This window comes from Pipistrellus hanaki (assembly GCF_964339955.1).
Source record: "Pipistrellus hanaki genome assembly, chromosome: 10".
Taxonomy (NCBI): Eukaryota; Metazoa; Chordata; class Mammalia; order Chiroptera; family Vespertilionidae; genus Pipistrellus; species Pipistrellus hanaki.
Genome location: NC_140512.1, coordinates 70,980,620 through 71,004,516, shown reverse-complemented (window position 1 = coordinate 71,004,516; position 23,897 = coordinate 70,980,620). Strand labels below are relative to the sequence as shown.

Here is a 23,897-nt window from a genome sequence, read left to right as displayed (position 1 = left end):
AGGACTGCCCTCGAACAGGAGCAGGACCACCCTCACTGAATGTGACCTTCCAGAAGGCCCAGGACCTGCTCCTTCTCCTGTATTCCTAACCCCGCTGCTGTAGCCCCGCCCCTTCTCATATAGCTCCTCCTGGGCACTGGGTCCCACTCCGCCTCCGCCTCCGCCTACCCCAGACAGCCCCCAGCTGCTCCTCATCCTTCCCACGGGGAGGGTGGGGGCTGGCTCAGAGCCGCCCCTTGGGTTTCTCAGGATCAGGCAGGACGGTCTTTTCTCAGAACCATGTCCTGTGGCTGCTGGCCGGGCAGGGGCTTCCGCTCCCAGGCACTCGATGATGGACGGGGCGAGGGGGCAGGTATTTGAAGGAGACACAGCGGAGGCCCAGGGAGAAGCTGACGAGGCGGGCGCTGACGGAAAGACTCCCCTGGCAGTGGCCAAGGCCACGGGGCTCCCGTGTGCAGGCGGGGCCTCGCGGCTGAGGAGCTGGGGCTCTGGACGCTGTGGCAAAGGCTTCTGTTAGGAAATGTGATCTCACACGCAGGGCGGGTCAGGCTGTTCGCGTTGGGGGTCTGGGAGAGCCGGGTGTCAGCAGCCCGAGCCTCTCCGAGCCTGTAGGAGTGTCCCTGACAGCAGGTGCGGGCCCAGGGTTAAGATGCCGAGATGCAGCCACCGTGGCCTTGGGTCAGTGGCTGGGAACGCGTCCACACGGTGCGATGAAGGAAGTGGCTCTCCGCCGCCTGGCTCCAGCCCGCCAGCTGCACCTGGGCACCGGGTTGTGGGTAGAAAGGGCAGCGCCCCCGCCAGGCACGACCTTTCGTGGCAGACAGAGCCCTTGCTGGGCATGGCTCCTGCCTGTGGGCCCTTGGCCCCGCAGTGGTCGCTGGGGCTGGTCCGTGAGGGAGCTGAGACCAGGAGCCGGGAGCCCCAGCCCAGCACCTGCGTCCTGTGTCCAGTGCACCGAACCCTGCGCCCGCTCACTGTGCTGTCCACTGCACTGTCCTCTTTAGTGGCCAGTGTTGGCCAGGCGTGCAGTGTGCGGGCATACTCTGCACGCTGCCACCTCTGGAGGGCCAGCTGGCCACCTCTCCCTCGGGGCGCTGGGGTCCAGCTCTGATAAAACTGGGGGTGGGGTGGGAAGCTGACTGCACCCTCCCTGCAGAAGGGGCCCGAGGCCCGGCTGGGAGCCAGGTCGGAAGACGAGCTTCCTGCTCAGAGCGTGGACGCCAGAGCGTGCAGGCAGACCCCACGCAGGACCAAGTCCCTGGATGCGCTCATTTTTGGACCCAGCCCTTTCCCAGAGGTGAGATTCTCAAAAAGAAATTCCCCCCCATCCCTCACGCCCTGGAATCTTCCCCAGAAGCAGGACCAATCCCAGGGCCAGGGCCCTCTTAACCGCCCAGGCCGGGCGCACAGCCTCGCCGCCTCTGCCCTGCCCCCACTCAGCTGACCCCCGTCCTCAGCAGGCCCGCCACTGAGTGCTGCTCGAAGGGAAGAGTTTGAGGGATGAGAGGGCCGTCAGGTCAGGTGGCCAGTTGTCCACCTGGGGCGCGGAGAAAAGGCCGGGACCGGCCCCTCCTGGGCCACGCCACCAGCCTTGGGGTGGACGGGCGTCGGGGTAAAAGCTCGAGCCCCACATGAGGTAGCGCTTTTATAAAGGGGACACAGCACCAGCACGGCAGAGGACAACATGGCAGTTGATCAAGTTAAACACCCATTTTCTGTATGACCAGCAATTCCATCTCTAGGCGTTTTACCCGAGAAAATGAAGATGCGTCAGCATGAACTTCATGTGCCAGGAGTGGGAGGGGGCACTCTCCTCCCGTAGCCCGAGCTGGAAGCCACTCCAAGCCCGACGCCGATGCTAACGGAATCAGGGTGCAGCCAAGTGGGGGACCCTCCTCAGCGAGGAGAATGAGCACGGGCACCACGCACGAGAGTGAACGGGGACAGCAGTTATGCTAAGAAGCCGGCCGCACAAGACTGGAGAAGTGTGGCTCTGTTCAGAAGATTCTAGAAAAGGCAGAACTGTAGGGTGGACAGTCGCTGGTGGCAGGGACAGCCCGGGGTGCAGGAGCGCACAGCGGGGTGCTTGGGGGATGGCAGTGGTCTCTGTCCTGGCAGTAGCTGTCTTCTGGGATGGTAATGACCTGTCACCGCACACACGCCACCATGGGGGCAGGCCTCTCCACAGCCTCCACCCTCCTGTCTAAATCCTGAGCTGCTCTCCTGGCTAAGGCTACGCCTGATGTTCCATCGAAGCCAACGTCACCAAGACAAATCAGTCCGGGGCTTCCTGTCCAGCCCTCTGCAGGCGCAGGGAGCACGGGAGAGAGAGGATGTACAGACAGAACGAGCAGACGGAAGGCTCACACGCCTTGACCCGAGGCCCGGCACGCACTGATGCTCACTTCCTCACAGCAGGAGCAGAGGCGCAGCCCAGGCTGCAAACATCGGGCTGGCTCAGCTACCCCAGGCACTGGCCAGCGCACCAGCATCTCCCCCCAGGGAAGGCCTGTGAGCAGGCGAGAGCAGACCTCAGGGACCAGGCAGGTCCTCCTCGGGGGACTGACTCTCAGGCCCGAGGAAGGGGCTCATGAGCATGCCACTAATTTTGTGTGACTTCCAAAACGCACAAATAGAAACGGCGCCTCCACCACCGAGCCCACTAGGTGGAGCCCAAGCCTAGCCTGGCCACCCAGCTCCCGGACAAACCCAGCCCCCTGCCTGTCCTTCAGGGGCTCAGTGACAAAGGAAGGAGCAGCTCTGCAGGGCCCTGGGACAGACTGCGCAGGGGAGCTGCTGAAGATGCTTAGTGACCCTCAGCCACACCTGCGGCACTGCGCTGGCCTGGGCTCAGGCTTGTGTGCAGGCAGGACGCTGATTTCCAGCCGCAACTGCAATGCTGGCGTGAGTGCTGAGGAGTGAAGGCAGAGAGAAGAGGGGATGGCAGAGAGGAGGGAGAGGCGGAGAGAGGAGGGGATGGCAGAGAGAGGAGGGAGAGGCGGAGAGAGGAGGGGATGGCAGAGAGGAGGGAGAGGCGGAGAGAGGAGGGGATGGCAGAGAGAGGAGGGAGAGGCTGAGAGAGGAGGTGATGGCAGAGAGAGGAGGGAGGGGCAGAGAGAGGAGGGAGAGGCGGAGAGAGGAGGGGATGGCAGAGAGAGGAGGGAGAGGAGGAGAGAGGAGGGGGATGGCAGAGAGAGGAGGGAGAGGCAGAGAGAGGAGGGGGATGGCAGAGAGAGGAGGGAGAGGCTGAGAGAGGAGGTGATGGCAGAGAGAGGAGGGAGGGGCAGAGAGAGGAGGGAGAGGCGGAGAGAGGAGGGGATGGCAGAGAGAGGAGGGGATGGCAGAGAGGAGGGGATGGCAGAGAGGAGGGGATGGCAGAGAGGAGGGAGAGGCAGAGAGAGGAGGGGATGGCAGAGAGAGGAGGGAGAGGCAGAGAGGAGGGGATGGCAGAGAGAGGAGGGAGAGGCAGAGAGAGGAGGGGATGGCAGAGAGAGGAGGGGATGGCAGAGAGCAGGGGATGGCAGAGAGAGGAGGGGATGGCAGAGAGAGGAGGGGATGGCAGAGAGGAGAGAGAGGCAGAGAGGAGGGAGAGGCAGAGAGAGGAGGGGATGGCAGAGAGAGGAGGAGATGGCAGAGAGGAGGAGATGGCGGAGAGAGGAGGGGATGGTAGAGAGAGGAGGGGATGGCAGAGAGGAGGGGATGGCAGAGAGAGGAGGGGATGGCAGAGAGAGGAGGCGATGGCAGAGAGGAGAGAGAGGCAGAGAGGAGGGAGAGGCAGAGAGAGGAGGGGATGGCAGAGAGAGGAGGAGATGGCAGAGAGGAGGGGATGGCAGAGAGAGGAGGGGATGGCAGAGAGGAGGGGATGGCAGAAAGGAGGGGATGGCAGAGAGAGGAGGGGATGGCAGAGAGGAGGGGATGGCAGAGAGGAGGGAGAGGCGGAGAGAGGAGGGGATGGCAGAGAGAGGAGGGAGAGGCGGAGAGAGGAGGGGATGGCAGAGAGGAGGGAGAGGCGGAGAGAGGAGGGGATGGCAGAGAGAGGAGGGGATGGCAGAGAGAGGAGGGGATGGCGGAGAGGAGGGGATGGCAGAGAGAGGAGGAGATGGCAGAGAGGAGGGGATGGCAGAGAGAGGAGGGGATGGCAGAGAGAGGAGGGGATGGCAGAGAGGAGGGGATGGCAGAGAGAGGAGGAGATGGCAGAGAGGAGGGGATGGCAGAGAGGAGGGGATGGCAGAGAGAGGAGGGGATGGCAGAGAGAGGAGGGGATGGCAGAGAGGAGGGAGAGGCAGAGAGAGGAGGAGATGGCAGAGAGGAGGGGATGGCAGAGAGAGGAGGAGATGGCAGAGAGGAGGGGATGGCAGAGAGAGGAGCGGATGGCAGAGAGAGGAGGGAGAGGCAGAGAGAGGAGGGAGAGGCAGAGAGAGGAGGGGATGGCAGAGAGGAGGGAGAGACGGAAACCCTGAAACAGGCCCCACAGGGAGCTGTCAGGGTGCTGAGAACCATGCCCTCCCATAGCAGTAGGATCCCTGCCCCCTCCCCCCCTCTCCTCCATGCTCTGGAGGGGTCCGTTGAGAGCCATTTAAGAACATCTCTCTCTTCTACATGGTGGCTTCACGCTGGCACTTCCCCGGGGTTTACAAAGAATGAAGTTCCTGCGGCCTCTGGCAGCTGCCAGCTCTGTGGGTCTGTGCGGAAGGCGGGCGCAGTGTCCCCGGGGATTCTGCACAAGAGGAGCTGGGAAGGAGGCGCGCTGAGCCAGAGGCCTGCTAGGGCCTGCGAATTCCCATCACTGCCCCGGATCGCGCTCCTTGGACTCACTCAGGCAGCAGGCTCAGCTCACATGGGCACAGGCGCCCAGGATTTAATTAGAGGGACATGGCTATGAACCCTGGAAATCTGTCTTCATTTTCCAAGAGAACACCAGCTCCCCAGGATCACAATTAGTGTGGTTTCCCCACTGGCCGAGCCCCGTGCCCTCAAGCCCTCCCAGCAGGCCTCCTAACTGAATCGCGCATAAGCCCCTCTCCTTCCGCCTTCTCCATCCAGGAGTGTGAACGAACCGCAGCTGCCATTTCCACCTCCCGGTGCACATCACGTTCTCACCGCAAAGGCCCACTGACGGGGTGCAGGCTCACCCACCTGTCTCAAGCCTCAGAGGCCAGGCCGACACCCCCTTAGTTCCAGGAAGGCGCTGGCTCATGGCAGAGGCCAAGACTGCCCACTGCTTTACTCCACCTAGAAGGTCTCTCTCTCACCATCTACTTAAAAACTAACAGAAAACTCCAAGGCTCCGAGCAAGCCAGGTCTCCTTCATGAGCTCCTTCCTGGCAGCCCTGCCCACAGCCCCTTCTTTGGTGCTCAGAGCTTTAAACACTCATTTGGGGCACAGAACCATGCCTCAGTTGGTGTTATTTCTTTTTCTTTGTTTGTTAATCCTTACTCAAGGCTATATTTTTCTATTGCTTTTTAGAGAGAGTTGAAGAGAGGGAGAGAGGGAAGACAGGAAGAGAGAGAGAGAGAAAGACATACTGATGTGAGAGAGACACATCAATTGGTTGCCTCCAGCATGTGTCTGGGGTTGAACCTGTAACCCAGGTACGTGTCCTCGACCAGGAGGTGAACCTGTGACCCTTTGGTGTGTGGGCCGACACTCTGACCACTGAGCCGCACCAGCCAGGGTTGTGTCTTCTTTTCAACAAGATTTTGAACTTCCGAGGAATAGCAGCCATTACTTTTGCTATTAAGTACGGTATTCAATGATTATTTGTTAATTTATATTGTCTTTTCTGCTTCCATTGGAGGCAAAACAAGAATGCCTGACAATGAACAGCAGGTGAGATAAAGATAAAGATCGAGATGAGATAAGAATATTGACTATGAGAACTGAGGATAGTTGAAGCTACAGACGTCTCTTTAGAGAAATGACAAATCACAATTCATTACCTGAGTGTCAGGGAACGACCGTAGCTTTGAAATGTTATTAAAGGGGACTTCATGACATAGTCTGTCATTCCTTTCTGTACCGGCGGGTGTGAGCTGCCTGGGAAGTGACTGCGATGGGACTTACCACTGAGGTCACCGCAGGCCTCGGACACACACTCCCCACTGAAGACAGCATTAGCATCTGCTCACCCGGAGCAGGACTCTGCTGTGCCTTCTGCATACATCGTTCCACTTAATCTTTTATTTATTTATTTATTATTTAAAAAAATATATATTTTATTGATTTTTTTACAGAGAGGAAGGGAGAGAGATAGAGAGCTAGAAACATCGATGAGAAAGGGACATTGACCAGCTGCCTCCTGTATACCCCCTACCGGGGATGTGCCTGCAACCAAGGTACATGTCCTTGACCAGAATTGAATCTGGGACCTTTCAGTCTGCAGGCCGACGCTCTATCCACTGAACCAAACTAGTTTGAACTCCACTTAATCTTTCTAATGTGCCTGGAGGGTGGGCATTATGGCCATCTTTGGAAAATGTGGAAACTAAGGTTTGCAGACTCTCACTGTCACCACCCAAAGTCGGCGCATGGACTGGTGCTCGAGTTCAGGGCTTCAGTCCTCCTGCCACGTGAGGAGACTACGTCTCAGATTATTATTTTCACAGACGCAGACTGTAACTTCATACATCAACCAGAACTCCAAAGACATACAATTTTTACACAGTTCGGGTTGGTGCCTGAGAAATGCTGGTGAGTAAGTGCAGTTAGGGCGACAGTGTCCCCCGAAGACGGCTTCTGTTCGCCAAGCCAGAGGCCACCCAGTTTCCCGGAGTGGATTCTGTTGTGGAAGGAGCTGATGTTCCCCGTCCATTTCAGAATGATGCCAACAGACATGAGACCACACGTTCAAACATCATTTCTTTTAGAAAAGGACTCAAACCAAAGGGGAAACTAATTCAGGGCAAAGTCACGCCAGGAAAATGTGAAGAAGCAAAAAACGTCCATGAATCTACGTGACAGGCCCTCTGAGGCTCTGACCTTCACTGTGGACGGTTGCTTTATTTTGTTGAAATTCTGTTATAGAAACTTTGTGAACCTTATGTTAAACATAAAAGACATATGTCTTACAAGAATACAATTTTTGACAATTTGGTGTATGAAAGTCGGACAAACATTCCCCTGGGTTCTAGGTCGCTGAGTAGACAAAACTCGCCGCCGTCATGGGAATGCCATTCTAACTCTAGTCACCACGGCCCACAGCCTGCCCGCTCCCAGAGGTCAGACTGGAGGGGGAAGGTCACACGGGCAGAGAGCGCCTCCTTCTGGTTCATAAAAGGCTCAGTGCTTACGGAGTGGGCAAAGACAGTACGGAAACATACTGTCAGTATGGAAACACAGAGTTTATTCCATAAACAGTTACTGATTAGTTATTGTATTATTTTCCATACCAGCACCTGTAAACCCGCCTGTGTGAGGGCCTGCTCTCCAATCCCTCTGCCCCTGGCAGAGAGGAAGGAGCCGAGCCCAGAGGGCTCTGGCCATTCCGTCCGCCCTGCTCTGTGGCTGGTGGGGAAGCCTGAAACTAAGAGGGAAGATGGAGCTGTAAACGACAAACCATCTCATCCTGCAGCTGAAACAGCTCTGGCTCTAAGCCAAGGACCTTGGGAAAGAGGGAGGGAACAAGGCACAGACCTGTGTGTGCAGAAGGCCGGGAAAGCCCTGGTGTTTGGGCTTCCAGTCGTGTAAATGTGACTACTTTGATGGACTTGTTTGTATTTAAAGGGACAGTGGTGTTTTCCGGAGGGAGCCCACGCCCACCTCTGCATCCCGGTCCTGCCATCTGGCTGAGCACTTGCCCTCTGACTAGTGGAGGGGTCAGTGAGCTCCTGACATCGCAAAAACCGAGGCTGAGAGGCCCCCCAGTTCAGAAGCCCACTGTCTTGTTAACAGAAAGGTTTTGCTAATGTTTGAAATGGATCACACGATTCATTTTAACACAGAGCGGGAGTGCCGGTGTGGAATGAGGCTGTGTGGGGACGCTGTGCCAGTTTTCTCAGAAATGGGAGGGTCAGACCTTCTCACCTACCGGACACTGCTCTGGTCAACGTGACAAGGAATCGTGCGCCATTCCGTGTCTGAGTCCTTAGAGAGAAAGCAAATGAGCACATAGAAGCTGATCTGTGTGGCTATATGTGTCCGAGGGCACTCTGTGAGAGCTGGGGTCAGCCTGGCGGGCGTGGGCCACTCTGCTGAGCGCTCGGAGACGCAGGCAGCCTCTTGGCTGTCCCCGAAGGCGCATGAACGTCAACCAGTGAATGACAGTGATGATTTCACTGCGGTTGTTTTAGAAATACCCAGAGCTCATTCTCTAGGGGGACTGTCACCCTGAGATTGAAATCAAGTCACCTGTTGTCCTCAGGTATGGCCTGATTTGGTACATTCTTCTTTTTAAATATTTACCCTATTGATTTCATAGAGTGAAAAAGGAGGAGGAGGAGGAGGAGAGAGAAGAGGAAGGAGAGAGAGAGACCTCTTGTTCCACCCATCCATGCCTTCATTGGCTGATTCTTGGATGTGCCCTGGCTGGGGATTGAACCACCAACCTTGGTGTATTGGGGGCGACACTCTAAACACTGCGGGACCCGCCAGGACAGGTTTGGCAAACACTTGAGCTGGGTTCTGGGGATCTGTTCTCCCCAGTCCTGACGGGGCAGTAAAACATCAGCACCACGAGTTAAGCGTAAAATACTTGCAGTTTTGAGTTTTACAGATTTATCTAAAGGGCCCAGAAGAGCCATCAGCTCCCATAAATTCTCTCGCTCCCAGCAGGGCAGATAAATCTCCGGCTTAATTACACTCTGCCTGCCGCCACCTTTTCGGATGTGTATCTGCTTGAAAAATAACAGCGTGGCTCTCCTCCTTGGGAACACGGGCGTGTGCTTCAGGAGAAAAACGCCCGCGGACACTCTATTTGCTCTACCGCGGCCATCTTCAGTCCAACAGAAAACAGGAACCACTTTCGCTGCGTCCTACACGTATCTCTCATGCGTCCTGATGAAGACATTCCCCGTGTGTCTCCCAAGGCCATGCCACGCTCTGCCCCAGCCAGGCAGCGCGGGCGGCAGACGGCGGCTGTACCGGTGTGCCCTGTGACACCGCGCTGTCCGTTTACATGTCTGGGGGAAAGGGGAGGCCTCCTCTGGAACCTTCATGGGAACCTACACCCCACGGCCAGCCTTTCCGGGTGCTGGACCCTTTCCCAAGCACCTCTCCTTCCCACAGGCGCTCAGGAGCGGGAGAGGGGGCGAGGGAGGAAGGTGGAGGAACCAGAGGGGGGTGAGTTGTGGGAGGACTGGATAGGGATAGGGGAGGAGGAGGAGAAAGGAGGAGGGAGGAGCAGAATAGAGATGAAAACTGTAAAAACCATCCTGTCTGCTTTCCCAGGCCCGCGACCGTTTCCCAGGTGGCCACTCCCTGTGGCTCCCTGAGCCGGACCCGGACCCGGCCTTCCCGCCCTGGGCTCTGAGGGTGGGCGCCTAGGACGGCTCCTGTGCTGTGGGGTCGGCCCACATGAACCTTCCAAACCACGCTGCTCTCAGGCTTTCCTTCCCGCACACACGCTGGGCTCCAATCATCCATTCTTAAAACAAACATGCTTTTATGATTTAGAGTAGGGGTGTCGAACTCAATCAGAGAAGGGGCCAAAATCTAAAATCCAGCCTAAATCGCGGGCAGAATGGTTTACTGAACAGTCATAAACTGACAGCGGAGTGCAGTGATGACAGCGCGGTGCGGGCCACATTGCAAGGCCTGGCGGGCTGGATTTGGCCCGCGGGCCTTGTGTTTGACACATGTGATTTAGAGAGAGAGCGAGGAATGGAGAGGGAGAGAGAAAAACCCTCATGTGAGAGAGCATTCATCAGCTGCTGCCAGGCCCCGCCCCCTCCTGCAGCTGGTGAGGAAGCTGCAGGGCACAGGGAGGCCGGCGGGCTGGGCGCTGGTGGGGAGGGAGGCTGCCAGGGGCAGGTGCTGGACTGGGTGACCCCTGACCCTGTGGGTTCCCGGGGCGCAGAGGTCCTGCAGCATCAGCACCCCTGAGGTTCTGCCCTCAGTTCCGAGGAGCTAAGCGCCCAGCCCGTGCGGCCAGCGCGGCTCTGCAGGTTTCTCAGCGAAAGGAGAGGAAGCAGTCTTACCAGTGCGGGATCTTGCTCAGGACGTAGTACCCGGTGTAGGAGTGCCGGTGAATCTGAAATGGACAAGAAACAGACAGAAAAGGAGCAGTGAGACCGAGGCTGGGACCAGGATGGCTTTCAGATCTCTGTACACCGTGACTCCAGGGCCATGGCCCTCCCCAGGGGGCCGCCGGGAGCCGGAGCCGGGGGAGCAGTGCCTCTGCACTGACTCGGGTTAGTGGGTGCGTCCTGTTAGTCTGTTTCCATCCCTTGGTCATCTCCGCGCCAGCTGGTCTGTGATGGCCAGGGTTTCCCGCTGCAGGAAATGCTGCCAGAGACTCATCACATACTTGGGGAGATTTCTGCAAATGACGGCAAACTCCACAGCGGCCTCATTGCAGGGGAGGGGGCGTAGCTTCCAAATCAAAGGTAACAAAACCACCCAAACAGTGTTTCCCAGTCCTGCACCCCAACCGGGCTGCCCCCTCAACCGCCCCAGGCCTGCCCCTCCCCGCTCCTGTGCTACTTCTGAGGAGGCACCTGGGGGGAGTGCTCGGAGGCATCCCAGCTGCCTTCCCAAGGACAGGGAGGGACGCAGGTCGGGGAAGAGATGTCTCCTGGGAAGCGTGTGTCATAGGGGGCGCAACTGGGGACCAGGAACTGGGGTCGGAAGGAGTTTAAGTCCAGCCCGGGAGAACTGATCTGAGTCTGCCTCTGTCACCCCTGGTGGACCTCTTGATGCTCACGTTGTAAGTCCATCAACTGGATAAGCCAGGACACCAACAGATGCCGTAAGTATGCAAAGTAAGGGACTATGCTATCTTTCTTTTTAAAAATATACGTGCTTAATTGATTTTAGAGAGAGAATAAGGGAGACGGAGAGAGAAACACTGATGGGACAAGATTTCAATGACGGGGCCACACCGTCCAGGGCGACATATGTTCTCGTTCTTGGTTGAAGGCCTATCTCTTTAATTCACCCAGAATCAACGTATTCTCCGATGGTGCCACCATTCCTGAGCAAAGGGGAGACCCTCCTTCTGCGTCACTCTGTCAGGACACTCACTGCATGTCCGCAGAGGAGCCGGTGAGAAAGGGGGAGACGTCTGTATCTGTGAGAGGCTAAGTGACTTGCGCATGCGTGATACATATAAAGCTCTCACTGGCGCCAAGCACCCCCATGTGTTTTGTTCTATCATTGTCGATCGTGAATTTGGTTGACACTTCTATTATAGAGAAAGGGTGAATAGCGATATTAAAATATTTCTTCTTATTCATTTCCTTCCAATGTGCACGGACCCGTGCACTGGGCCACTAGAGCTACAATAACCTTGCCAGGGCAATTTGAAATCTTGTCCCATCAGTGTTTCTCTCTCCCTCTCCCTTCTTCTCTCTCTAAAATCAATTAAGAAGAAGATGAGCCACCTAGCCATTTCTAACGCCCCGTCTGTATTGCCAGGCAGAGAGAAGGAGAGTTTACATGGGTGTAATAAGAGATGAAGTGGAATAAAACATGACAAGAGAGAACCACTAAGTGGCAGGGTTAGGGTTAGCATGGATGATGAGAGAAGCCAGACAGGTCATCTAGCCACTGTGCACACACTTCACCCACCCAAAGTGACATTCCAGGCAACTGTAACGGAAAACACGTTCTAAAAAGAAATGGGATCGGTCCGCTCCTGGGAACGAAGGGAAGGTTAACGGGGAGAGCACAGCTCAGGCAGGAAAGAACCTGAGATTTGGAACCCACAGGGTAAAAAGGAAGAGAAGAAGGTGGTCTGTGAGAGGTTGGGATGGCGAGGGAAGACCTACGGAGAAGCGAAAGCTCAAAGGGGCTGCGAAAGGAGCCATTTCTTGGCTTTGCCATTGGGGAAATAGGGCACCGGTGGGCCGCCCCAGGCGCCATGGCTGTGCTACGGCAGGGACCCAGCTGCCAGGCCTGGGAGGGCAGCGCAGGGAGCAGAGGCCTCAGGAAGGTGGCACCCCACGTGTGCCTCCTGCTTCCTCAGAACCCCACTTGTGTTCTTTAAAGCACATTTTTATTGATTTCGGAGAGGAAGGGAGAGGCAGAGAGAGACACATCAATGATGAGAAAGGATCATTGATGGCTGCCTCCGGCACGCCCCACACTGGGGATCGAGCCCACAACCTGGGCCTTTGCCCTGACTGGACCGAACCGCGACCTCCTGGTTCCTAGGTCAACGCTCAACTGCTGAGCCCCGCGGCCGGGCTGCTCAGACCTTCTGAAGTGCCTCGCTGGGGAACAGCCAAGATGAAGCAGGGCCCATCCTGAATGTGTGCCACCCAATGAGCTTGGACATGCGTGAACACCTGTGACACCAGCTCCACAGGCAGGGAGTAGACACGGCCCCTGGTTCCTCGGGTCCGGATCCCCTTTGAGACGGCAACGAAGCTCAAACAACAGCGTCTGGACCCCAGGTCCCTCTTCGTGAACGTGGGCGGAGAAGAGCAAGGATAAGAATGTCTCACTTCCCCCCAAACGCTCCTGGCCCACCCACCCATTTCCAGGCGTGTTCCTGAAGCTTGGGTTTGACATGTTCTTTAAGAAACCCTCACTCCAGTTCCCGTCATTAATTCCTTCCCCTGTGATGGCCCTGTCCCCCCTCAGCAGCTCCCAGGGGTGGCGGACTGCTGGGCCTTGGGCAGAGGAGCGCGCTGAGGGTTCCGTGCAGGCCCCTCCGGAACAATCCACAGGAGCGAGGATCTTCCCCGTGTGGCTGAGGCAAGAGCGAAGCAGCCTCGTCCTCCTGGGAAGAGACGGCCTTCATCAGCTCGGAAAGCCTTCTGCATTTGGAGAGATGGGCCCCTCTAGGGAGCCGACCTCCTCTAAGGTGCCGGGGGCGGAGCCGGGAAGAAGAGCCACACCTACTGGGCAGGTGATGGGTGGGACTGGGAAGAGGAGCAGCACCGCCCGGAGGGGGGACTCCGGGAGGGGCTGCTTCTGCTGAGAGCTCCTGGCCTGTGAGCCCGAGGCCATCTGCTCCGAGGAGTGGTCGTGCTGACCGGCAGGTCTGAGAGGAAACATATTCAGACCGAGGAGGCTCAGTTTGGGCGCGAAAGCTCTCCCCTGCGGACAGGCGGTGGCCGGTGCAGCAGGCTGGCGGGCCTCTGCAGCAGGGGAGGATGTGGGATGGTGGGGCTGTGGCCCTCAGCGTCATCCCCGGAGAATGCCCCCTCCTGCCTGCCCGCCCGCCCGCCCTCACGACCTCGCAGCTGGGTGTTGGGCACAGAAGCCTAATCCAGGACAGCGAGTCCCAACCTCAGCAGGTCAACACTGACAGCACCCGTGGCAGGAATCATTTACTTCCCTGGACACTCCTTCCTTCCAACATTCTGCAGAAATCTCACCTTGAAGCAGTGAGACCCTGATCATCCCCCGCATTGATTTTTAGAGAGAATGGAAAGGAGGAAGAGAGGCGAGAGAGAGAGAAAGAGAGAGAGAGATAGATAGAGAGAGAGAGAGGGAGAGAGAGGGAGAGAGGGAGAGAGAGAGAGAGAGAGAGAGATGTGAGAGAGATACATCGATTGGTTGCCTCCCAAGCCAGGACTGGGGATAGAACCTATAACCCAGGCATGTGCCCTTGACTAGGAGTTTAACCCAAGACCCTTCAGTCCATGGGCCAATGCTCTAACCACTGAGCAATACTGGGCAGGGTGACCCTGGTTGATTTTCTTGTTATTGTTAATACTCATACAAGGATATTTTTCCCCATTGATTTTTTTTTTTTTTTGAGAAAAGTGGAAGGAAGGGGAGAGACCAAGAAAGAGAAACATTGATTAGTTGCCCCCTGCATGTGTCCCGACCTTGGATTGGGGATCAAGCCAGCAACTGAGATCCGTGCCCTTGGCTGGAATTGAACCCAGGACCCTTCAGTGTGTGCTGATGCTCTATCCACAGAGCCAAACCAGCTAGGGTGACCCTGGTTGGTTTTTAATCTCCTGTTTCATTCATGCTTTTCATTGGGCACACCCCGGTGACCCGCCTCCCACCTCCTCGGTCCCACTCCTCTGGCTGGTGGTCCGGTGAGCCACAGTCCTGACGACGAAGGTGAGTGAGGATGGAAAACCTGCGAGTGACTCGGTCCTTCCTGGACAGGTGTCCCGCCCTCAGCGGACGGGCAGCCACCCCATGTTTGAGCGTTTAATTGGGAACATATGCCCACGCCTTGCCAAGCTCTCTGACACCAGCAGGCACCAAACCCTTTGTTGAAATGATTTAACACTTTTTTCTAGGCCAGTGGTCGGCAAACTCATTAGTCAACAGAGCCAAATATCAACAGTACAATGATTGAAATTTCTTTTGAGAGCCAATTTTTTTAAACTTAAATTTCGTCTGACGCCACTTCTTCAAAATAGACTCACCCAAGCTGTGGTATTTTGTGGAAGAGCCACATTCAAGGGGCCAAAGAGCCGCATGTGGCTTGAGAGCCGCAGTTTGCAAACCACGGGTCTAGAGGGCGCCAAGTAACTAGGTGCACATGGAAATATTTAGTAAAAAGTAAAGAGCTCAGCTTCTGTGACATAACACAATGATCAGGAAAAGACTCGACGTAAACGAAGTGCTCATTGTTCCCTCATTTGCATGAGTTTGTTTTTTCTACTGTAAGGAACTAGCAATTAATCTAACAATCCAGGCAAAAGCTGCAATAGAGGAGACTCACACCGTCAGCTTTAAAGTACAGAAATCATTTGCAATCCCTGGGATTTCTACCTCAACTTCCGTTTCCGCCTAGAATACCCAGTTTTCCAAAAAAGTTCTTAAGTTCGAGGAGCACAGCTGGTGGTTTCGCCTCTTGGAAGGCCTGGCTGCTCCCCACACCGCCCCCGCCCCCGCAGGATCTCGCTCATCGCTGCTCGGGCCACGGCCTGGCTCTGGGCGGGGCGCTGCCTGCCTCCCTGTCCTTCGGTGAACGCCCTCGGCGAGGAGTCTGCGGCAGCAGCTCATGTCGGCACCGCTCACTGCAGACCGCAGCGTGCTGCTTCTTTCTCCTTCACAGACATCGCCCTCCAGTTGTACTAGGAGCCCTCGGTCCGAGCAGGACTTCCTCTCTCTTCGGGGCAGGTTGTCTGTTTTGCTCACGAGTGCACGCTCCGCGCCCAGCACCAGCGCACACGGAGCTGCTCCATCGGAGAGCCCTGAGCGGACAGCGCGGCCGGTCTGCGCGGCTGTGACTGGCGTGGAAGGCAAAGGCAAGGCGCTTCTGCTTTCCGAAGAGAACGAGAAAAGCGGCAACGATTCCTGGGGAGCCCGGGGAAGAGAACCCACGGGCCTGGCTCCAGAAAAGCAGCAGGGCCCTGCCTTCGGCGGAGATCACCCCCGGGCCTGGAGCACCGGAGGAGCTGTGGAGGATGAGGGTGGGGTGAGACCCGCAGAGTGTGGACTCAGTGTGCTCTGTGCTGAAGGTGAACAGAGTGCCATGCCACATGCTAGTATGTGCATGAAAGCTAACACATGTGTGTGAGCGCCTATGACAACACGTGTAGATGCATATACATGTGAGAACACACAATGCACACACATGCATGTATGTGCCCGTATATATATTTATGTGCGCATACATGTGAACATATATGTGCACACACATGTGTGTGAGTGTGCTCAGGCATGTTTGTGGTGATGCAGGAGCATAGGAAGGGACCGCCAGCACTCAAGAGCAGAGGAGAACATGCTATGCCACAAACACAGAGAAGTGAGTGCACGTGAGAAACCGACAGGAGCTCTGTGTCTGGACAACGCCTGGCGGCTACAAAGCAGCCCCTGGGGATATGAGGCCGTGGCCTCAGAGAGGCCTGTCTTCCTGAAGCCCTTGGTGCGGAGGGTCAGAGCCACAGCTGACAGGTGGTCCTGTGAGGCTCACCCGCGGGACAGCTCCTAGCGGGTCACTGGGCCCCCACGACCTGCTCTGTGACGCAGGCAGAGGACCCTCCCCTCAGACACATCCTGGCACTTTGGAAAACAGAGCCTGGAGCCGGGACGCCTCCAGGGGCCCAAAGGAAGGTGACATCATGACAGCAACACGGAGTTGGGGCTGAAGCCAGAGCAGCGAAGAGGTGTCGGGCCTGAGTGAGGGCTTAGGTGAGGGCTGAGGAGTTAGCGCCCTCACAGGGCAGGGGGCTACCTTGGCCTCGATGGGGTCATGAGCTGAAACTGATCTTGAAAAATCCAGCACCCACATATGAACTAAGTCCCTCGAAAGCGGGGCCAAAAACTTCTACCTGCCCGCCCTGAGGGGCCACGCCGTTTGCTGCGGGGCCAGGGCTCTGGGCAGTGGGGGGCTGAGGGCTCCCTCTGAGAATGTCAGCCACAAGCCATCGCCACGATGCAGCGAGTCCTGTTTGCACCATCAGCTGTCAGCGAGTCTCCAGAGAACTGAGCACAAGCACCGTGCAGGCAAGTGAAACGCCGGGGGCGGCAGCCAGGGCACCTGCATGCCACCTTCTTGGGTCCCCACGAAGCACTGTCCCCGGAGAAGAGCCCTCCACAAACATCAGTCATAAACAATCACACCCGCAGGCCAGGAGAGAGGACCGGAAACAGACAAACCGCCACCCAAGGCTTTAAACAGCCAAAGAGCATTTAGGACATTACAAACGGATCCCCGGAGTGAAAACGCTAATGAGCCAGGATAGACCAGATTAAACATCATTACAGGGAAATTAATAACCGGATGCAGATCGGAGCGCAGTGTACACAACGCAGCACGGAGAGAAGCCAGAACACAGAGAAGGTGATGCAGTGATGCGAGAAGGCAATGCCCACAGAGGACATTCGGGCAGGAAAGCACACAGAAAGTGTGTGTTTGTGTTAAGTAAAGAGAATGTGGTAGGAATTTGTTTAGACTTCCAACACGGCTCCTCACAGCGTGGAAGCACACCCAGCCGGAGCAGGACAGACAACATGAATCCACAGGCCCACGCTTCAGAGCGAGATCGCACGCGTGGTGTGTGAACGCGACCAGAGAGGTTTCCTGCAGACAGGAAGTCAGGGCGCTGGAGTACCCCCACCCGAACCGAGAGGGTCAGGAGAAAAACGGGCTGTAATCATCAAAAACGGGAGGAAAAGGAACCTAATATTGTTGCTAAATGATTTTCTAGGTGCTGATGGCCAAAGGGAGAGTGGAGGGCGTCTGTCACCGACCTGGCGGGTCGCACCGTGGGGCCAGGGGAGACTGGGCCAGAGGCGTGGAGCGGGCTGTCGGCCGTGGCAGAGAACCGGCTGGCAGTGCAGGTCCAGCTAACCGTGTGTGCGAAGCAGGAAGCATCGCTGTGACTCACTGCAGAACAAGATGGAATTGGAACGAGACAGCCAGGACACAGGAAGTGGGTCCAGAGATGATGGAGAGAAAAGTGCAGCCAAGGAAACGTGACCAGTCCTTAAAAAATGCAACCCCAAGCAACTCGGGAAAAGCATGGTATGAAGAAGAAGCAAAGGCCATTTTCGGAGCCGTCAACGTTTATTGGAGACCAGGGCAATCAAGATGGTGGGCACTGCGAGAACTTTCTTCAGTGAGGAATCCGTTCCTGTTAGGAGACCTGGCCAGGTGGTAGCCCCACAAACTCCCCAGTGCCCCCTGAGCCAGAGCCCGGTCCCTCTCCGAAGCGTCCCCGCCCCTCAGCTCATCATTCCAGGCCCACGGCCGCTGGTCATGGCGCCCGGAGGCGGTTTCACAGGGAGGCCCGGAGCCTGAGTGCCAGGCAGCACTTTATGGACCCGACGCCGACGGCCTGCTGCATCCTGTCCGGCCCAGCCCCGCTGCGGGCACGTGGGTGGCCGTGGGAAGGAGGCGAGGAGCGTGTGCGATGAGCAGACCCGCTGGGACGTGCCTGCCCTGGGAGCTCAGGCTACAGGCTCAGGGCGACCCTCTCCATCGGAGTTTCCTTCTCATCCTCTGAAGGGGTTCTGACCTCATGGCGAAGTGTGTACCTTATTACAGAATTCAGTGTACTTGTGAACTGCAAGCATGTGGTGTCGATGAACAGACAGCACTGGCCTATAATTTGTTCTGCTTTTGGTAAAAACAAAAAACTTCTCACTGTTTCATTAAAAGAAGTCTAAGCAGAAGACAAAGACCAAATTTGCTACATTTTTTCTTAGCGATGGGCTATGGAGCTTCGATCTCCCCCAAAAGATGGATTGGAGCCCTGCCCTCAGTGTGACTCCATGTGCAGACCGGAGCTTTAGGAAATAACCAGTGAAAGTGAGGCCATTAGGGTGGGTCCTACGACAATGTCTGGTGTCCTCAGAAAAGGGGGACTGGGACACAGAGTTGGGACACGGGGGATGCTGTGTGAAGATGAAGACAGACACGGGTGATACTTGTGCAAGCTGAGGAGCACGAAGACACCAGTGACCCCCGGGGCTGGGAGTCCTGGACCAGACGGTCCCTCCGCCTCAGAAAGGCCATGGGCCCCACCCGCCCGTGGCTGCCAGCCCCCAGGCTGACATAGTTCTGTGGCTCAGAAACCCACAGTGCCCCTCAGGGGGCAGAGTCTCAGCGAACTATGACCTCACCGGACAGTGACCCCTGAGGCCCGCACACCCCAGACAGAGTTTCTGGGAATGATGACTCCCCAGGTGGTGACCAATGAGGCCTGCAGGCCCTCTGTCCCTCACACACGAGTTCCCGTCACAGCAGCTGTCAGCCCTGGAAGGCCCGTGTCCCCACCTTTACAAACATCCATCCTCAGCTGCCATCAAAGAGGTCCCCCTCCCCCCACCCTCAGGACGGAAGGATGAGCAGAGTGATAACCACCTGAGAGCCATTGCCCTAATAACTTCACAAACACTGACACAGCCTTATTTTGTTTATTTTTAACCCTCACCGAGGATATTTTTCCATTGCTTTTTAGAGAGAGTGGAAGAGAGAGGGAAAGACAGAGAGAAACAACAAAGTGAGAGAAACACATAATTTGGCTGCCTCTTAGTCCAGCGTCAGGAAAGAGCTCGTTCTGGACGAGGATCCTCCAGTGTCCACGTGGGTGCGGCCCCTCTCGTCTCCTGCCCTCTCCCTCCGAGGCCTGCCTCAACATCCATCTTCCTTCTGGAAGGTTCTCCCACCTCAATCTCCATCACGCCAGGCTTGGCCTTGCTCTCCACAGCTCACACTTCATATACGGTGGATATAAAGATGGCGGACATCGCGAAGGTTTTCTCCAGTTTGTGCTGGCGATCCTCATTGTCAACGCAGCGACGGCAGCCCGGATGGCTGTGCACCACCCCTCAGCTCCAGTGCCGACTCCTCCAGCAGGCCCCGGTTCCCCCTCAGCCCTCGAGCCCCGCCTGACCCTCCAGGCTGAGCTCCGGGCTGAGCCCCCAGGCTGCCCTCCCCCCCCCTGCAAGCTGAGCCCTCCCCTAGGCCCCACTGAGCCCCCAGGCTGAGCCCCCAGCTGGGCCCCTGCCGGGCACATGCCAGGAGGAGAGATTGCAGGCATTCTCACTCTCCACATGGAGAAAACGGACCAGTTTTACTTCAATGATTTTCCTAATTTGGGTCAGATGCCCTTTCCTGCTCAGGACTGAAGTGGACGCCTGGTGCTGGGAGAAGGGAGACCTGCTGGTTGGTGAATGGGAAAGGCAGGTCCGAAGTGCAGACTCGGCTTGGCTGTCAGCATCCGGCATGGGGCGGGGAAGACAAGGCGGCTCTGGCCCCTGCTGCCCGCCTTCAGCACCGAAGGGACGGAGAGGAGGGCAGTGTGTGTGCCGAGCAGACGGCTGCCGCCGCCTCTGCGCGGTGGGAGGGTGCCAGGGACACAGAGCCGCGCCCCAGCTCTGCTCCCAGTGGCTCTGAGTCCCTGTATTCTTCCAGATTCTTCCCGACTGCACCAGAGCAGGTTCCTTCCCGAACCCTGCCCACTGTGCTAGCTGTTGGGAACTCAGTCCAAGTTCCTCCTTTATCCCCTGCTCACTAGTGAAGGTGCTGGGTCCGAGCCTGTCTGCCTGGAACTGGACCTGTTAGGACCGGGTCTGAGACGGAGAAGCCAGGAGAGTCTTTAGTGCAGAAGCCGGTGGCCATAAGCCATCAGACACAGCTCTTCACAGGAAGGCCCACGCAGGCTGGTGGATACTGTCCTTCCCACACGGCAGCGGCAGTCTCTGCGCCCACAGCCGCACCGGAGCAGCCGCACGCTGCTGGACCACCGCCTCACATCGCAGCGGCACCTGAGCTCGGCCTCAGCAGCTTCTGTCCCCGTGTCTCCGGTAGCTGCATCCTCTGTGTCTGCCGCCTCAGCCACACTCCCCTGCCCAGCACGCTGGCTGGGTAACCCGGCAGCTATAGCTGAGCTCTCTGTGAGCTCTCAGCCTGACATTGTAGCAGTCCCAGCTCTCAGCTCCTCAGCTCTCTGGCCATTTCCCTAGCCCAGTCGCTGGCTGACAACATGTTTTATACTCCTAGACAAGCAGGCCTCATGCCAATAATGACATCAACCGTTTGGCGATAGAGGGCACAGCGTACTGTGAGATCGCTGTGGCCCTGCAGCTGGGTGGTCCTTGATTAAGAGTCCCATGTTCAGAGTGGCCTTGGCTGTTTGGCCACTCTGAACATGGGACTCACTAACTTCTATTCATTTGCTTGCTCATTCATTCATTCATTCATTCTTTACTTAGCTTACAAGACACCAAGGATATGTCACACTTGGCAGTTTCCAAGGGAGGTGGAAGGAATGAAACATCCACCACCACGCACGCAGGCTGTGCACTTGCAGCTCGAAGAGGTGAGGGCGGGGGATGCGTAGGATGCGGAACTCTAAGGCTATCAGGTTCAGTCACTCCCCGTCGCCCCCCGCCACAGGCAACAAGACAAGGTCCCAAAGAATGTGGATGGAGGAAATGAACACTTCTATGGACCGGACCTTCAAAAACAACAACCCAGAGGATGGAAAGCTGAAGACAGAGAAAAGACCTACACCGAGAGGAAGGAAATTGAAGTCTCCAGTAACACATCTAGGCATCAAATAGCTTTTAAAAGAAGTTCTAAAACTCCTAGAATTGGACTTGCGTCTCCACGACAACCAGTCCCCCAGGCTCCCGAAGGGGATGAAGCCAACAAGCCGGCCGCCCCGTGCCTGCCGGGACCCTGCTCAGCCTCGCCCGGGGCTGTCACTGAGCCACACGCAGGGCCTGCCTCCGCACGGCGGGCTGCAGACGCTCATGGGAAAGGCCTCCGGAGAACGGTCAGGCGGTGGACTCTGCACCGTATTCGCCAGGACACACGTCCCACACGTGAGCATCCCTAACGCCAGTCTTCCACGCTGAGCATCGGCCCCAGGGACACAAAGAAACCTCACCTTGTGGCTCATCTAACATTAAAGAGCCCGAGTTAATTTTCTACCATGACCATGGTCAACGCAAAGAGAGAGGAAGGAAGAGCTAGTGTTAAGCTGCCACCAGCACAGTGGTTGGCAAACTCATTAGTCAACAGAGCCAAATATCAGCAGTACAACGATTGAAATTTCTTTTGAGAGCCGGAAGAAAACCGATGTCTGCGCACGGGCCGCGAAGTTTCACTCGCACTGGACGTGCGTGCCCACACGTGGCGTTTGTGGAAGAGCCACCTCACACCGCAGCGGCACTCAAGGGGCCAAAGAGCTGCATGTGCCTCGCAAGCCGCGGTTCGCCAATCACGGCACTAGCGCCTAGGATGAGATTTTCTGGAAATTTCTGGTGATGTTTTATGGAGACTCATCTATGAAGTTCTAAAAGCAGGGATTTTATATAATAAAGAGGTAGTTCAACTCTTCTCTAGAAGATTACGGAGGCTGGCTGATAATGAGCATTTTATTTCAGTTAAGCAAGAAACTGCCAGTTGCTTTTGTTCTTGGGATAAAAATTGATGATGTGATCAAGAAAATGCAAAAAAAAAAAAAAAAAAAAAAAGTTGCACAGCAGGGTAAGATAAATCTCTATAAAATTTCAACTTCTCACCATCACTCCAAGCAAATCCTATAAAATAGCCCCTGACAGGAGTGTTTTTATTTTCTGTGGAGGAATTTTTATGCCTTCCCTCTCTCCTAGGTGGCAGTGTGACATAACGGTTCCCCAGGACTCACTCGTCCAAAGATCACTGAGAGTGAAGAGCCGAGGAAAAGCTTAGGAAGGAGTGAGACTGGGAGTCGGTCCCTCACAGACAGGAAAACGGATACTCACGGGCTCCAGGTTGTAGGAGAAAAGTGCATATTCCTTATCGGGAGACACCTCGTACCTGACGGCTCGCAATGACTCCTAAAAGGAAAAGAACAAAGGCCATGAAGAACCCCTGTCAGCATCCAGGGGGATGGCTGCTGGCTGCTGCCATCCTCAGAATTTGCTCCCAAAACCAATATGCAGCCGCTGGCTAACATCGGCTAAAATGACTAGAACTTCCGTTCACTGCATAACAGCCACTGAATTGATGTTTTTACCCCATTTAACTTGTGTTTTTTCAAATTTCAACAAAACCATACTTACTGTAACGACTGAAACAAATCAATGGAAATAAACATGAAAACAAATAACCTTCTCCCAAAGACTCCCAACCGTTCTCTCTCTTTAAACACACCTTCCTGTGTTCATTCTCACACTTCAGTTATGGCAGGCAGATCTACCCCCAGATCGAGTTCCAATCTGCACACCGTTCTGCACCTGCCCCTTCACAGCGCAGACCCTGGCCCACAGCCAGACACGCCACTACGATGTTCTCCTTTGTGCTGTGCATACTGCACAGGTGATTTTACATAAGTAAATTAATCAGCAGTGCTGCTCCCCTTCAGCCTACCCCCACTGTTCTGCTGTGTTCACACTGCCCCACAGAAAGAGCCTGAGGCTGTCAGCCCGGTGTGTACCACTGGACACGTGACCACACGGCATACACAGACATCCACACACAGGCACACACAGACATCCACACACAGGCACACACAGAGATCCACACACAGGCACACACACATCCACACACAGGCACACACACAGACATCCACACACAGGCATCCACACACAGACATCCACACACAGGCATCCACACACAGACATCCACACACAGACAGACACACACACACAGACATCCACACACGACATTCACACACAGACATCTACACACAGACACACACACACAGGCATCCGCACACAGACATCCACACACAGACATCCACACACAGACATCCACACACAGGCATCTACACACAGACATCCACACACAGGCATCCACACACAGACATCCACACACAGACATCCACACACAGACATCCACACACAGGCATCTACACACAGACATCCACACACAGGCATCCACACACAGACATCTACACACAGACATCCACACACAGGCATCTACACACAGACATCCACACATGACATCCACACACAGACATCCACACACAGACATCCACACACGACATTCACACACAGGCATTCACACACAGACATCTACACACAGACACACACACACAGGCATCCGCACACAGACATCCACACACAGGCATTCACACACAGGCATTCACACACAGGCATTCACACACAGACATCTACACACAGACACACACACACAGGCATCCGCACACAGACATCCACACACAGGCATTCACACACAGACATCCACACACAGGCATCCACACACGACATTCACACACAGACATCTACACACAGACACACACACACAGGCATCCGCACACGACATTCACACACAGACATCTACACACAGACACACACACACAGGCATCCGCACACAGACATCCACACACAGGCATTCACACACAGGCATTCACACACAGACATCTACACACAGACATCC

General features: G+C 56.0%; 1 protein-coding gene across 3 annotated transcripts in view; it reads right to left on the bottom strand.

Annotated features, from left to right (window-relative positions):
• DPP6 (dipeptidyl peptidase like 6) overlaps window positions 1–23,897 on the bottom strand; it is a 431,250-nt gene that overhangs the window by 93,372 nt on the left and 313,981 nt on the right. For all 3 annotated transcript variants that reach the window (XM_084897509.1, XM_084897508.1, XM_084897510.1), the window contains exons 5-6: window positions 22,280–22,354; window positions 10,135–10,187 (exon numbers count right to left, since the gene is read on the bottom strand). In XM_084897509.1, the coding sequence (XP_084753635.1) occupies window positions 10,135–10,187; window positions 22,280–22,354 (128 nt within the window). The remainder of the gene's footprint in view (window positions 1–10,134; window positions 10,188–22,279; window positions 22,355–23,897) is intronic.